The sequence below is a fragment of the Poecile atricapillus genome, chromosome 14 (genome assembly GCF_030490865.1).
Source record: "Poecile atricapillus isolate bPoeAtr1 chromosome 14, bPoeAtr1.hap1, whole genome shotgun sequence".
Lineage (NCBI taxonomy): Eukaryota > Metazoa > Chordata > Aves > Passeriformes > Paridae > Poecile > Poecile atricapillus.
The window spans coordinates 13458323-13474178 of NC_081262.1; the positions used below are offsets into that span (position 1 = coordinate 13458323).

The following is a 15856-nucleotide window of genomic DNA, read 5'->3' on the forward strand; positions in this document are numbered from 1 at the left end:
AGCAGTCAGCCCCGTGTCTGTGTCTGAGGGGCCAACTGAGCTGCCTGAGGCCAAATGTCATCATCTTGTGCATCATCTGAGTGCAGAGAGAACGCCTGGGGCAGGGGGGATGTGGGGATCCATGCCCAGGTGCCAGGGCCGGCAGTGCTGGGGCCGTGCCCGCGGCTCGCCCGGCCCGCAGCACCGCCTGCCCACACGGCCCTGCCCCGGCCAGGGGGGAGCTCCACCGGCACAGAGCCGCGCTGCCACAGTACTGCATCCCTCAGGTGATCTGCCTCAGGGGATCTGCCTCAGGGGATCTGCCTCAGAGCAACGAGCCCCTTGCAGCCCGGGCAGGTGTTTGGTGCAGGTCTCCTCCAGCCCCTTCCCTCCTGGACCCTAAACAGGAGGATCAGGGCATGACACGGAGGTGGGACAGGAGGCACCCCCGGGGCTGGGGCACACGGGACACAGGAACAGCTCCTCGTCCCTCCAGAAGCAGCACGAGGAGCTCGGGGCGCTGCCGCCCTTTGCCAGGCTTGTGCAAATCGCCCTTCCAGCACTTTCCAGCCCCAGGGGAGCGGGGACCGACACCGTCAGTCCCGGAGATCCCCGAGCCGGGGGACGCCCCGGGGCCCGGCCCTGAGGCACCGGGCGGGCGGGGAAGCGCCGCCTCCCTGACGCGGTGTCGGGCACGGGCCGCGGCGGCGGCAGAGAAGAGAGCACTGCGGGAACCATGCAGCTCCTGCCCAGCCTCTTCCCCGTCACCTGGCTGCTCCTCGTCGCCTTCCTGTGCCTCGTGGCCCTGTAAGTAGAGGCCGGTCCTCTGGGGGAGCGGGCAGGAGAAGAGCCCGGTGCCAGTGGGTGAATTAGCGCTGAAACCACCCGGGGCCCCCGCCCTGCCCTCCCGGCACGGCGGAAGGAGCGAGCTGGGCCGGGCGTGCAGGGAAGTTAAAGGAAGTGTTTGATTTTTTTTTTTTTTTGATTTTTTTTTTTAAATTTTTTTTTTTTTCCCAAGAAGGAGTAACTTGGGGTGTTTAAAGACATCAGCGCCCTTGGCGTCCTTGGGCTGTGCCGGCTCGGAGCAGGCAGGGTGATGCCGGAGCTGCTGCCAGCTGAACCCCCCGATTAAGTAGTTCTGTTGGCAAAACTTCCGATTATGTGGCTCAGGGGAGCTGTAGTGAGCTATACAGGCAAAAACTTAATTTTGCTGTGGTAATTTATGTCCCTGCCATGCTGCTGTAGCGCGGCCACCTGAGCATCGCAGGAGGTCTTTGCAAAGACAAACACAAGGGCAGGTCTCTGCTTCGGAACTCAATCGCTCCGAGATCTCTCCTGAGTCACCTGAGCCACAGCTGTCTGAGCTGGCTAAATGAAGCCCTGAGTAAGCCCTGAGGTTCGCAGGTACACTAGTTTGCTTAGGCTGGGCTGCAGCTTCTTTCAGCTCTTTGTCTTCCATCAAAATATACCCCAAGTGATCCTGCATTTACTGCAAAGAGCATCCTCAGCAGATCCATAATTTGCTGCTGCTCCATAATTTCAGCTTTCCTTGAGTGACAGAAACCAGTTATTTAAGCAGTTCCCTGTGCTCAGGAAGAAGTATCTTCTCTTTTCATTGCATAATTGCTTCTCACATGCTCTTTGCTTGGCAGCTATGGGATATGGCCCTACCGGACCTTCACGAAGCTGGGCATTCCTGGTCCACGGCCTCTGCCATTTGTGGGAACTTTCCTGGAGTACCGGCATGTGAGTACCAGCGGCTGCTGCTCTGTAATGCCTTAGACCCTTCTTGTGCCTGGTGCTGTTTGCCCCATTCTCTGGGCAGCTCTTTCCTTTGTCCTTGTTTCAGTCAGATGAAAATTATGCTTTTAGGTAGGAAGCTCTTTGGGCACAGCGAGAACATAAAAGTTCAGGCTGACCTGAATGAGATGTGCTGTATTTTAAAACTACTTTGTATTTTAAATTTTTAGTTTCTCCCCGTGTTTCTACCTGCTCTCAAGCAGCTGAAGTTCTGTTAGGAACAAAAAAAAAAAATCATTGGAGAGATTCCTAAGACTGGTTTTCTGGGAACTGCGTGTTTCTTTGCCCTTTTTATCATTAACATGAAGAGGCTGAATTAGCCCCAGAAATGCTTCATCCAACCACTTACTTTTGGGCCAGCCTGAAACTAAACCAGACAAATACATTTTTAAATAATACTCAAACATTATCAAGCTACCAAACCTTATCAAACGACAAGGCAATAGCTGACCCCAGGTAGCTCATTGCAAATGCAGAACAAATGTAGTGGCCTTAATAAAAGAGGTGTTTCACTTTTATTTGCTGGGTTTACATCATGCATATTGTCTCTTACTAATGTTCTAGTGAGCCTTACCTGTTCCATAAGTTTCATTGTTATATGTAACATCAGTTAAAACCCTAATGGAAACAAAATAAAAATCTGTGTTCAGCTCAGTAACTGCAGAGGAAGATCATATGAGGACAAGGCAGCAGCAGCTCTAACTTGTTGAGCTGAAGGTGAAAGGACACCCTGGGATCCAGCTCTGCCTTCTAACTCTGCTCAGTAAAACTTTGTACCCTGTCATACCTTGTCATCATTACATTTTTAGATCAGGTTGGCTGGTGGAAGTTGAAAGTCCCTTTTTTTTTTTTTTTTTTAATCTCTGTTCTCTTTTTTCTCTCCAATGCAAATGTCCCCTAAGCATCTATGTGATGCTTAAGAGGACAATGCACCTCCCAACCTCAACCTCTGCCACTTATAATGGTGCCATGGAATGCACTGTGCTGCCAGCTGTGGCCTGCTTTGATCACTTTTCACTGGCAAGCTGTTCATTTCTCCTTTCTTCTTTTCCAGGGAGTCCACAATTTTGATCAGCAGTGCTTTGAAAAGTATGGAAAAATCTGGGGGTGAGTTTCTGCAGAACAAAGCTACCAGTTTGGGGTGCTCCACAGCCCCAGAATAGAATGGAAAAGGTTACACTGATGTTATATTCCTCAGCACTATAGTTCCAGCAGTGACAGCCTGGGAGAATTGAGGTTTACCACTGGAAAAGTCTCCACCCATCTCTCCAAGGCTTTTCTCCTGCTGGGATTTCACTGTGGTGTGGGGCTGGCATGGTGATGGCCAGTTTGTAGGGTCATTTCTTTGCATAAGTTTTGAAAATCACCTCCACTGCTTGGTGTCAAACTGAGCCTTCTGCCTTTGAAGCTGCTCTTCTGTGTGTCTGGAGCAGAAAGCAAGCTGCAGGCTGCCACGGTGTTTTTCATCTTGCTCCCTGCTTCTCCCAGAGCTGGGGCACAAGCTACCTTTCAACCTGCCTCCCTGCTCCCTGCACAGTGCTTGTTTTGTGCAGGGCCCTCTTATCATGCTTCTACTGAGAACCTCTCAAACCAAAACAAAATTGCTGTGCAAAAAAAATCCTGGGAGGCTTCACAAAACCTGGTGCATTTTTTTGAAAGATTAAATGTTCTCAAGCTTCTTGAAGATGGCAGCTTCCCTTAGCTGTGGCCCAGGGCTCCCTGCCCTTTAGCCCACACCATGACTTTTAAGTTTTTCTGTCTCTGTTGATTGGAAAATGGAGGAGACAGATGAGTTTTTCGCCTCTCAGTGCCTTGTAGCTCAGGCAGGAAATCTCTTTCCTCCACAGGTGGATTGCTTGGTGTGGATTTCTTGTCTCCAGCCATCAATAGTGGAAACAGCTCAGACAGCCCAAGTGCAGGGGATCAATATCGTGGCAAAAAGCTGCCTTTTATCTAAATCCACACAGCTTTGGCAACTTTTCAGTACCACAGACAATTGCTAGAAATGCTCCTATTGCCCATGTTAGCCACTTTCTTTCCCTTTCTCCTCTTTAACTATATAATAAACAAGTTTCAGTCTCATCCTTCCAGCTGTTTTGTCAGAGGGCCCAAATCCTTTCTACTGTGGCTCTGGCCATGGACAGAGCTGGCTGCTTTTGCTCCAACTGACCATGAAGGACAGACTGACTGTGGGTTTCTCTTGGCTTAGGTTTTATGATGGCAGGCAGCCTGTGCTGGCTGTTTTGGACCCCATCCTCATCAAAAACATCCTGGTGAAAGAGTGCTACAGCCTTTTTACTAATCGCCGGGTAGGTACCTAGGCCCGTGCTTTGCTGTCCAGTACAGAGCACATGCAGCAAGAAAGGAGTTTCCTCTTGGTTTCTCTTCTCCTCTGAGCCCTTCAGCAAGTACTTGCTCTCTGATGTGCCCCAGTTTATTGATGGTACCAACATCAAAACTCAGTCAGGGAAGTGTAGGGGCCACTCTGGCTGGGACATGGGGCTATCAGCCTGGATGTGCCCTAAGGGCTGATGTCATTTATGACTCTTTAGACTTTTGTTTCCATTTCTGTTGTTTGGTGGTTGAGGTAGAGCTGACATAACTTCAGGGCCTGAGTCAACACTCCATGGAAGGTTTCTCTTTGCGTTTCTGTCACATGGAAGGGGGCTGTAAACCTTCACCTGTGTCCTGTTGCCCTGTGCAGAATTTTCGTCTGAACGGGATCCTGCAGTCAGCCCTCAACGTGGCTGAAGATGAGCAGTGGAGGAGAATTCGTACAGTGCTGTCTCCAACCTTCACCAGTGGGAAGCTGAAGGAGGTAAAGCACAGGCCACTGGTACTTTGCATCCACAGCTGGAGGAGAACTGAGCTGTTTCTGAGTGCAGACTTTCCCCTCAAATGGGGAAGTTGCCTTGTTTGGCAGGAGCACATCCATGAGCAGCTGCATTGTTGGTACCATTCAGCAATACAGGGTCTGTCTGCTGTCCTGGGGAGGGAGCCAGGAGAAGGGGATGAGGGATCAAACAGCACACGAGGCATTGCAAGCTGAGGCTGTTGGCCCTGTGGCCTGTGTGTTCATCCTGCTAAACACATCACCCACACCAGGCTTGTCCATTTTCCCTGCACCCAGGAGCCATGTTCACTCCCAGCTGGAGTGGATGCCAAGCTGGAGTAGGAGCTGTGTGTGGATTTTTGGAGAGCCTTGTTCAGTCCTAGTCAAATGAGCTCTCTGGACAGGTTGCTAGGATGAGAGAAAGCAATGTCTGAGGCCTGGAAATGAAACCTTCCCCTTGCTTACCCTTCCTCCCCAAGCCAGACGTGGCAAGTGGCAGATGGCCATGTGGCCCAACCTTGTTTGGTGGCAGGGAAAGAGTCAACAGTGCTTTCTGCTTTGGTTTGCATTTCAGATGTTCCATATCATTAATCACTATGGTGAAAAATTAGTGAAAAACATTGAGAAGAAAGTGGCTAATGATGAGTTCGTGACTGCAAAGGAGTGAGTAACTATGTGGGGCTGACAGGAAAGGGTTTGTATTCAGTGTGGGGAAGGGGCTGTTCTGGAGAGCCTTTTCCATGCTGCAGCATGGATCCCTTGTCAGCTGTGGAAGCAAACTCTGGGCTTGGCATGTTCCTCAGCACTGGGCTTGCTGGGCTCTGCTCTGCTCAAATGGGAGAGCTGTGCCATTTCCCCATTTCATTTTTCTGGGGATGCATTTTGAGGTAGGAAGCATTTCCCAGCGTTTTTCTAGAAGCTGCACAAGATACAGTGGTTTTGGATGTCATTTTTGCAATCTCTTTTACAGATGAAAATCAGAATATAGTCATTGTTACCCTAGACTGCAGTTCAGTGCTTTCAAACTACAGCTTGGGTTTTAGAAGCTGAGAAAAACTGGGGGAATGAATGCAATGGGGAAACTTCAAAAATAAAATTATGTTTACTGCCAGATCAGGACAGACCTACTGTGTTAGGACTGCATTAAGAGAGATTCCCTCTCACAAGGATTGTACCTAGATGAATTCTTATTTATTGCTGTGGTCAGGTTCGTCTCATTCACTCTCTCTTCTTCTCTACTCAGCGTTTTTGGAGCTTACAGCATGGATGTGGTGACCAGCACTTCTTTCAGTGTCAATGTTGACTCCATGAACAACCCCAATGACCCCTTTGTCACCAACATTAAGAAATTTCTCCAATTCAGTTTCCTAAATCCTGTGTTGTTACTCTTAGGTATGAGAAACCTCATCTCATACAGCCCTGAATTGATGTCAAAGGTGCTGCATTTTCTGGTAGCTCCCTTAGTAGCTCTGAGTCCTTTTTGCCATATGGGAGATGCTCAACACTTTGCAGGATTGGTTTACAGTCTCAGATCTGCAGAAATATTTCCCCAAGGAAGCCACAGCCAGGATTTGTACAGCCCACGTGGATCTTGGCAGTGTCCTCCAATGAGGAGAGACCCTGTTTGCAGAGATGGTGGAGCCCTTCTCTATCACAGAGAGCTGCACTTAGTGTGGTCATAAAGTAACATATGGAGGAGGTTCTCAAGTGCTGTTGCATCCCAGCCATGGTTAGGTAAAAAGGGATGGAGGCAACAAAAAAGGTTAAGGTCCAGATGTACCACTCCTTTCAATGCTTTGTGCCAGTTTTGATTTTCTTGGGGCCCTTTGAGCCCAAGTGCATTGGTCTCTTCTTTCCTTTTAGTGTTGTTCCCCTTTGTTATCCCTGTGCTGGAGAAGATGAAGGTGACTCTGTTACCCTCAGATGTCATGGACTTCTTCAAGAATGTCTTCACAAAAATGAAGACAGAACGGGAAAAAGGTAGCAGCATGGTGAGTCCAGCCTAGGTGGCCTCTTCTCTTCTGGAAAGGTCTTGAGTGCAGGAGGAACCTGGTGGCATCTTCAGAAGCTGTGGTGTGTCACCTGTTCTCCAAGCTCACCAAATCAGAGAAAGGCCAGAACCACGCCCTGCCTGGGCATTCAAGTGGAGACAGTATCTGTGTTCCTGGAGGGTCTGTAGTCCAGACCTCATCATGTACTGAAGCCATGAGCTGTGAGTGGATCAGGTATCTCAAGCAAGGGACTTTGGTCCCTGAACAAGGTTTGCCTCCTCTCCACCCACATCTTCTCTGTTTCTGATTCTCCCCAGGACCGCGTGGATTTCCTGCAGCTCATGATTGAATCACAGAACTCATGTGATGGCTCCAAGTCTGCTGAGACCAACTTGGACAAAAGTATGTCTTGAGATGTGTCCCCCTCTCAGCAGAAAGCAGTAGTTCCTTATCCATTTAATAGAAGTAGGAAGAGATTTTAGTTGTTAATCCCATGAAAGATTCAAGGGGCCATAGTGATGATTATCATAGGTCAGCCATATTTTTATTATATCTCATTTTCTGGGATGACTTCTGAGGTGTGTTTGTGCAACAAAGAACAGCAAGAGTGAGTATCTCCTTGTCCCCATTTCTTACTCTGTTGTCTCTGAAGGCCAGCAATGCTGGCTGTATATCAAAAAGTACACAAAGCACATATGCTGTGTGTACCTTGCTCACCTATGAGCTCATCTCTGTTCCCTATCCGAGGTAAATAAGATAAAGGCTCAGTCAAGGCATAGTCCTGGTCTGTCAACTCAAGGCAGGATGCTTTTAGACTTTTGAGGTGCCAGGACAGGGTGTTAGTAGGACACACTGCACTGCATCCTGCACCCCTTTGTGGTACCAGAGGGTAAGCTGGATGTTCCCTTTACCAACTGTCACATAGCTAGGAGTAGCATTACGTAGACTGATGACTGGGATCCTGAATTCCCAAGGGTTAATCACTGTAATTTTCAGCTTCCTGTATGTGGTTCTATGCCTTCTATGCCTTTTTTCAGCATTAAATGATGAAGAGGTTCTGGCCCAGGCTCTTGTCTTTGTCTTTGCTGGTTATGAGACCACCAGCTCCACCCTCAGCTACATAGCCTACAACCTGGCCACCCACCCTGATGTGCAGCAGCGACTCCAGGATGAAGTCGATGCACACCTGCCCAACAAGGTAAAGGAGGGGGGGAAGATGCTGGGCTTGTTGCCACTTGCCTTGCAAACCCAGGCTGGAAACAGAGTGGCAGAGGTGCTGGCACTGAGATTCCTCCTTCCCTGGAAGCACTGTAGGGCTGTAGGGCTGGCAGTTGCAGTGCTGTGTTCTCAGTCCTCCCATTCCTCTCCCAGGCCACTCCCACGTACAGCTCCATCACTCAGATGGAGTACTTGGATATGGTGGTGAACGAATCCATCCGGCTCTACCCTGTTGGGGGCCGGCTCGAGAGGGTCTGCAAGCAGACTGTGGAGCTCAGTGGAGTGACTATTCCAGAGGGAATGGTGGTCATGATCCCAGCCTTTGTGCTCCACCGGGACCCGCAGTACTGGCCAGAGCCGGACGAGTTCAGGCCTGAGAGGTGAGGAACATGTGGGGGAATAGCTGCATGTTCAACCTCAGCCCTGGGAGTGGGAATGGCAGCAAAAGTGGAGAATGCGTGATTATAACATTTAAATTAGGCATTTATCATTGTCTGACATCTAGTCCCAGCATTACCGTGAGGGGAGTTTTATGATCTACATCCATAAACTGTGCATGGAATTTAATTAACTGCATTGAAGGGAGCAACAGTGAGAGCAGCTCCCAGCAGCTGTAACACTGAGGGGTTTATGGCCAGATATTAAAGCAAGAGCCATTGGGTGACTGGCACAATGCCCTGCAAATCAGCAGTGGAAGGGCAAAGATGGGTAGGAAATAAAACTTAATTTTTAACTCAAGTTATGAAGCAATCTTTGCTTAGGAGCTCTATCAGACCCTGCAAAATGAGGCAATAGCCTAAGATGGACCTGTGATACCATGAACCTGGTAATCTTCAGGTGGCCACTAAGACATGGAGGCTTGGTCCAGAGAGAGCAGAACTAGACCTCTTCCCTTGCACCAGGAATAAACACCCCTGGAAACTAATCCTGGTGTGGGGATGTGGTGGCCTTTGAGACAAAACATGGCAGTGGTATCAGGCAGAAGCACCTATGGAACAGAAGGATTCAGAAGGAAACACCCAAATGTGAGTGCTCTGGCAATGGGCCAGGCTACACCAGCTGCTCCAGTAGCCACATCCTTATTCCAGTTGTCAAACTTGGCATGGGTAGCTGGACAGGAGCTCTTTAGGGCTCACTTGCCTTGCTGGGAGTTCATCAGAGAGACGTGCTGGTGTCTTAGTAGTGAGATACTTCACTTCTGACTTAGCATGGCTGAGGTTTGTACCTCGTGTACTGGGAATGAAAAGCTTTCTGACATGAAAACCAACTGATCACTAAGAAGTATTACTGAAAATGCTCAGTGGCAAATTTCTCTGTGAGGCTGATTGTTCTTCCCTGTTTTTCATGATGAGGAAAGGAATGGGGCTGGCATGTCTCAAAAGCAGCCCTGCCTTTAGTCACACAGGGGGAGAACATCTTTGTGTTCACTCGGTCCTTTGATCTACAGGGAGGCTGTGGAGCTGTAGACCTGTGTGGTTTAGGGCTTGAAATCTGGGTTCAGTTTTGGAGCTGAGAGGGAGTTCTGAGAAAAGAGTAGTTATGAAATCCCATTAGCGTATTTCAGGTATTCCCAGGACACCCAATGCACCTGCATTTGCACAACCAAATCTGAGCAGTAGGATGAAAGCAGAGGCATAACGTATCTATTGAGGCAGAAATAAGGGACTTAGCTGGATTCTTCTAATATTCACAGAAACACAAAAAGCTTTTCCCTTCCCAGACCCCTCATCACTTCAGGTTTGGAAGCTGACATATCCTGAAACAGAGTGGCTCTTGCTAACTCAGTTTTTTTAATTATAATCAGGTTCAGTAAAGAGAACAAAGAGAGTATTGACCCTTACACCTTCCTGCCATTCGGGGCTGGCCCCAGGAACTGCATAGGGATGAGGTTTGCTCTCCTCGTCGTGAAAGTGGCTGTGGTTGTCCTGTTGCAGAACTTCTCATTCAGACCCTGCAAAGACACACCGGTGAGGATGTGGGGTGACGTGTCTCTTTATCCTCTGGCATGTCTAGGACCCTCTGACATGTTCCTACTGTTACATGGGAATAACTGTTAAAATCTTCTCAGTTAATTTTAAGGGGTTCACCACAAGTTACTTATGGTCTTTTTAAAAAGCCCCTACAGAAGCACATTTAGTGTTGATGGGATGTTTTAGACTGAAGTCCCTGAAGTCCAGTGCCTATCTCCAGGTGCACCTGAATTGTGGGGTGCTCTCTCCCCCACAGTGCACTGTTGCTCTGTTTGACCCAGCTTAGGAAAACCCTGCTCCAGAGAGCAGGAAAAGAATATCCCCCAGCCTGTGCCAAAGCTGTGTTCTGCAACACAAACATGGCTGTTCTCTGTGGGACATCCCAAGACACCAAAATTCATCTCTTATGGGCCAGGGAAGTCCCTAAAGGGTAGCAATTTTCAAGCAAGCACAATCTGGGTTAAGGTTGAATTGGTGACCCTCTTCCTCTTTGGGGCTCTGCAGGATTCCACCTGAGATGGTTTTGCCCAGGATCCCAGTAAATGCTGCATTCAGTACTGATGGGATGGGCCTTGCAGGGTGGCAGTGTTTGACATGAAATAAATGCAGGAGCTGTTGGAAGTGATGTGTCAGTCCAGCCCTGCTGAGAGCACAGCAGCTCCTGTGCCTCAGGCAGGCAGCACCATGGTGTTTCCAGCCTGACCCAGCTCCCTGCACTCACTGCTGCAAAAGGCTGGGCCATTATTACATTCTGTTGGTGAGGAGAGCTTGGGAAATCAGAGCAGAGGGGGCAACAAGTCACTCAAAGGACATTTGTTGTAAGAAACAGAAAACTCCTTATTAAATTATTAGTTGGCACGGGTGTTCAGCTGGAATCTCTGCAGATTCAGATTGCAGCTCGACTAGTAACCTGGAGGTGAAAGACTGTAATAGTCCATTAACAATGCAGTGACCTATCCACCCTCCCCCAAGTCTAATGACATTTTTCTAGTCCTCTGCAATCCATAAAATTGATTCTTTTCATAACTGCCTTTAATTAAAAGGAGACAAGTTAAATATGTATTGTATTATTGGTGCCCATAGGTTTATGGGGCTCTTTCAGGCCTTTTTTCTACAGAAGGTGTCATGTACATCAGATCAGAGTGGGAGGGAAATTTTCCTGCTGGAACATCCCTTTGGAACATGTGTATGGAAGCTGCAGCCTCTCACTGCTCTGCTGATGGCACATTGGGCTCCAAGCCATATTGCTGAAATCTCCTGAAACAAAGCTTACTGGGATTTGGGGGGTGAATGTGCCCTGCTGGGCTGGGGATGTGCCACCCTGGTCCTGATGGGGAGAGAGGGGGCTGGGATATGAGCAGCATCCATTGGTGGGGGAGACTTAAAACACACTTCCCTTCAAGATGACTCCCTCCAATACCAGCTTTAAACATTTCTAATGAGATTCCCAGCCCACCCCATGGAAACCTTTCATGTTGAGGATGCTTTTGCTTTGCTACTCGGTCTGAGCAGCAATTTTAGTTTTGCTCTTCCTGGAGAGCTTATTGCTCCACCAGCTCCCATTATGATCTAGCTGCTCTTAGTACTGACACACCTCTGCATTAAGCAGAATGGCACTGCATGCCCCCATTTAGCTGCAGCACCCTGGGGTGGGGTTTGGCTGCTCTTCCCTCCACGTGCAGCTTGTTGATCCGTGCACCGAGCCCTTTGTACCTCACCGCATGAAAGCCAGCACTCACCAACCAGTTTATCCAAGAGCTGAGGGCTGTTAAACACCTGCTGGTGGCTGCTTTGCATGAGCAATAGTGATGGTCCTAAGTACACCTGTGAGCTGGGAAATGCATTGGAAACAAGAGGTAGCTGGGATGTGTGTGAGCTGTAGGGCTCCTGTTGTCCTGTGTCCTTTCTCCCAGCTGACATGGCTGTTTTGTTGTTTTTTCCTCCTGCTCAAGATCCCACTGGTCCTGGACTCAAAAGGTTTCATGCAGCCAAAGAAGCCCATTGTCCTGAAGATGGTCCCCAGAGCCCAGGCTGACCTGAAGAAGTGAAGGAAGCAGGAGCAGAGCAAGAGACTCTTGTTTAATGGTGCCTCCTCCAGCTCTTGAGAGGAGACCAGGTTAATGTGTGCGCTGTAGGAATGTCAGGGGAGCAGCACCCCCCATTTCATGGGGGTTTGGCCCAGCACAATTACATGAGCATTTTCCTAATGAACATGAGCCCCAGGTCCTGCTGTCCCCAATCACAATAGGCATTTTGCAAGACCATTTGCACTCGAGTTATTTGGGCATTTTTTTTCTCTCTCTCTGAAGAGGCACTTTTCTAAGCAATTTGATTCCAGACACTGTCAGTCTCTTCTGGCAGTGTAATTTAAATCAAGATGGGGAGAGCAAATTGCACATAGTTAAGTAATGCTGCCACTTTTCCTGTTCCCACTGCCTGCTGGGTGACTCTGTGTGTCTTCTGGTTTTATTCTCCTGGGAATGCAGAGTTGTCCAGGGCTGTTTCCTCAGCTCTGTGCTATGACCCTGACAAGTGTTAAAATGGTCATGTCCTTACAGGACTGAATGCCTGCAGCAGATTTTCTGATGCTGATTTATTTAGATTTTGGTATTATTTTAGATGGCTTTTGTGTGATTCCAAGTGCAGATGAGTTAACTGGAGGAGCCCAGAGAGAAGCAGTTACTCCTAAGGACTGGAGATTTGCAGATTCGGAGAAAAGGGTCCCACATGTGTTTCCTGGTTGTTTGCTTATTTTATCGTGGGCATGCAGCCACCTGCCATGGGAGGGATTGTCAACAGAGGAACCACCCATGCTGTTACCATGACACCTTTTAGTCTGATTTATATCAGGCCACTGTTAAGACCAACTTAATTAATAATTATGCAGGGTGCAGCACTGAGAGCCTTCAGATGTCCTGGGCAATCCTGTCTGGAAGAAAGGTGCCTTTGCCTGTTGAGAGCTTCAAAATCTTGCCAAACTTTGTAATTTTTTTGTACAATCTAAAATTTCGTATTATTCCTCCAAAAACTGCTGCTGAAATGCTAACTGCAATAAAAAATTCACTTGTCTCTTCTGTGCCCAGTTGATGCCAGTCTCTGCTGCTGTGCTTTCTCCATACACAAGTGACTCCATCTGTAGATCTCATAAGCCTTTGGACAGGTGATGAAAACTTTTATCCTGGATGAGTCCCTGTGGGCACCATGAATCCTAAGAGCTGCTCTTGGAGATGCAGAGTTGAAGGTACAGCAGCCCAAACAAGGAACAGAGTCATTGAAGGTGTGAAGTGATTCCTATTGCAAAAGGAATTTTATTCACTTCATAGCAGTTTTTATATTTCTTTTATATTCTTTTTTATAGAGGTAGATAGATTATACATACATATTCTTTTCATATGTATATATATATATATATTCTTTTCATACTTTCTATATTTTTTAGGAATGGAGTAGAAAATCTCAGAAGGGATATAATAACCTTTGTGCAGCAAATTAAATTCCCCAGTGAAAGACAGCTTTGACTGGACCTGTAGAGTCATCCATGAGCTGGGTGAGAGGGTTAGAAAATGCCCAGCAGCTGAGGCAGCCATGGCCTCCCCTTCTGCCATCGTCACCTGCAGCACTGCAACTCCCTTCTGCCACCAATGTCCAAAAGTGACAATCCATCCTTGTTTTCAGCTGTTGCTGTCCTCTTTTCCAAAGTCAGGGCAGGGTGTTTGTGACAGCACATGGATAAAATGTCCAGGCAGTCAGACTCCTGGAGGACAAGCAGCTGAAAAGTGCCTGTGCCATCACAGTGGTTCATAAAAAGGGGCATGGAAAATCCTCAGGCCTTGAGAAGTGACCAAGATGAGGGTGACAAAGTCACCTGCAGTGGCAGAGGGATGAATTAGTGGCCTTGCTGGGGCAAAGGCTAGAGCTTGCCCAGAGGCAGTGAGAAAAGGGTTTTGCCTCCTCACCCCATGCCCGTTTTGGAATTAATCACTCAAACAGAAATGTCAACACTACGGGAAAACATCCTTCAGGATAATCTCTCTCACAAAGCTGCTTAACATTTTGGAAATATACAGTTCACTTGGAGGTGTCAAAGGGTTTCAGCCCCTCACATGTCTGTTCAAAGGCATCTTCATCCACTGCACCCCATGCCAAGGGAGTGAGGGAGCAGAGCTGGGCTGGGAACGCTGCTGTGCCTGCAGAGGGATGGACACAGCACTGCCTCATCCCTCAGCACCTGCTGGGGTTCTGCAAAGGGACAAAACTGTGGAGTTCTGTCACACCTCATCTTTGGTTTGCTGGATTTTGTGCTGAAGAGCCAGAAGCACACATCTGTTTGGGTTCCCAAGTGTCCTAGAGGGAGGTTTGCCCACAGATTTGGCTTTGGGGAGCAGTGTGGGTGGGATCTTGCAGTGGGGAAATGCTTGGACACTGAATTTTCCAGCAGGTTCAGTACCTAGGATGCTGTTTCTTAGGTGTATTCTAGACTGAGCAGCTGTCTGGGAGATGTTTGGTGTCCCCCATATCCAGGGGAAATGGAGCTGTGCTCTTCCACAGCCCCGTGCCTCAGTTTACCTGCACCTATAATTTCTTTAAAATTGTTTACACTTCGGCAATAGTGAAATTTGATGTGTGTCCACCTTATGCCATGCTTTGATTCAGATTCTAGCAAGGTCCCAGGGAGGGCAAATGGGTTTCCTTTAGGAGGGCACTAAAGCAGATGTGCTTCAGGAGGTCCCCTAATATACTCCAGCTGCTGACAGCTTGAAGCAAGTCCTCCACTCCCCCTAAAATCATCCAGGATGAGTATAGGGCCCTCAGCATGAACTCTTCTGCTCTGCATATAGCAGAATGCTGCCTCCCAGAGCAAACAGGCTCCAGCTCAGCACCAGCTCCTTCTGGAAGGACAGTCCCCCCTCAAGTGGCATCGCTCCAATCTGCTCCCACCCATTTCTGCTTCAGTTATTTTGGCTCCTTCCAATAACCTGTTTGCACTTCACAGGGTGCTCCCTCTCTGCAATGCTCGCTGTGGGCTCCCTGTGTGCTCCAGTGCTCCTGGGGCCAGGCCCAGGTGGATCATCCGTCCAGGTGGGCTAATCATGCCTGCCACAATTTACAAAAAACCTGGAGCTTTCCAGCCCCTGCCCCTGCCTTGCACAGAGGTTGTCTGTATTATTGCTGCTGGGGCTGTGCTGTACGCGCTGCTGAGGAGAGACAGGCCTCCAGACACCCGTATTGAATGCTCAATTCGGTTAAAATCAATGAGATAATCAGCCCACAGAGTCTGCCCAAAGGTCAGCAAGCAGTGATTTTTTTCCTCCAGCAACTTTGGTCTTGAGCTCTTGTTTCAGTGTGAAGATTGCAAGCCAAAGCACTTGAGCAGGTAGGTTAGCAAGGGGTTGTGAGTGCTGGTAGCTGACAGGCTGATCTAACGAGGGCTCCTGAAACAGGCAGGTAAGTTTTGGCATCACTTTTTTCTCTAAAACGAGCAGGAGATGGTGCAGGGCCGGCTGGTGTCCTGCAAGGCAAAATGCAAAGGGCCTTGAAGAGGAACCCACCAGTGTGGAGAAGGAGGAGGATGGCAGGAGAAGGGGGTGCTGTGGGAAGGACCAGGTGGGGATAACCATTTTTCTCACCCCGTTCCCCAAATTTCATCCCCTATCTTGTGTCCCCTCAGTCTCACATCACCAGAGCCAAAGGCCACGGCAAGGGGAGGAGCCGCCTTTACCCCTCTCATCACTCCAGCACACGTTCTCTAGCAGCTGGACACACGACATACTGCGGGCTGAATTTGCAGAAACTCTTTGATCTTTCATTTTTAAGCTCAGTGCTTCAATCCCCCACAGAGCCAAGGTAAACGGCGGCGATGCCGCTTCGGCGGGCTCGAGGTTCCAAGTCAAACAGCAGTCGTTCAGGCACACTTTTAAAGCTCGTATCATTTGAATGTCATATGTCAAACTGATGCTGCTTCCACTGAAGGCAAATAGCTGTTTATTCCCCTCACAGCTGCCCAGCAGTCTGACATTCATTACCGAAACCTTGCAGCTGCCAGGGATTGAAGCTACCTGTAGGAG

General features: G+C 48.7%; 1 protein-coding gene across 1 annotated transcript; it reads left to right on the forward strand.

Annotated features, from left to right (window-relative positions):
- Positions 1–563: 563 nt before the first annotated feature.
- On the forward strand, positions 564–12870 carry LOC131584667 (cytochrome P450 3A12-like). Its single transcript, XM_058850011.1, has 13 exons — positions 564–786; positions 1632–1725; positions 2834–2886; positions 3989–4088; positions 4484–4597; positions 5187–5275; positions 5856–6004; positions 6476–6603; positions 6921–7005; positions 7641–7801; positions 7975–8201; positions 9626–9788; positions 11744–12870. The coding sequence occupies exons 1-13, from the start codon at positions 716–718 to the stop codon at positions 11837–11839; spliced, it is 1530 nt and encodes a 509-aa protein (XP_058705994.1). The 5' UTR covers positions 564–715; the 3' UTR covers positions 11840–12870.
- The last annotated feature ends 2986 nt before the right edge of the window (positions 12871–15856 follow it).

Coding starts and splice junctions, on each gene's coding strand:
- LOC131584667 (XM_058850011.1), top strand. CDS start 716: ATGCAGCTCCTGCCCAGCCTCTTCCCCGTCACCTGGCTGCTCCTCGTC. Junction 6,604..6,920: donor GGGAAAAAGGTAGCAGCATG/GTGAGTCCAGCC, acceptor GATTCTCCCCAG/GACCGCGTGGATTTCCTGCA. Junction 7,006..7,640: donor TGAGACCAACTTGGACAAAA/GTATGTCTTGAG, acceptor GCCTTTTTTCAG/CATTAAATGATGAAGAGGTT.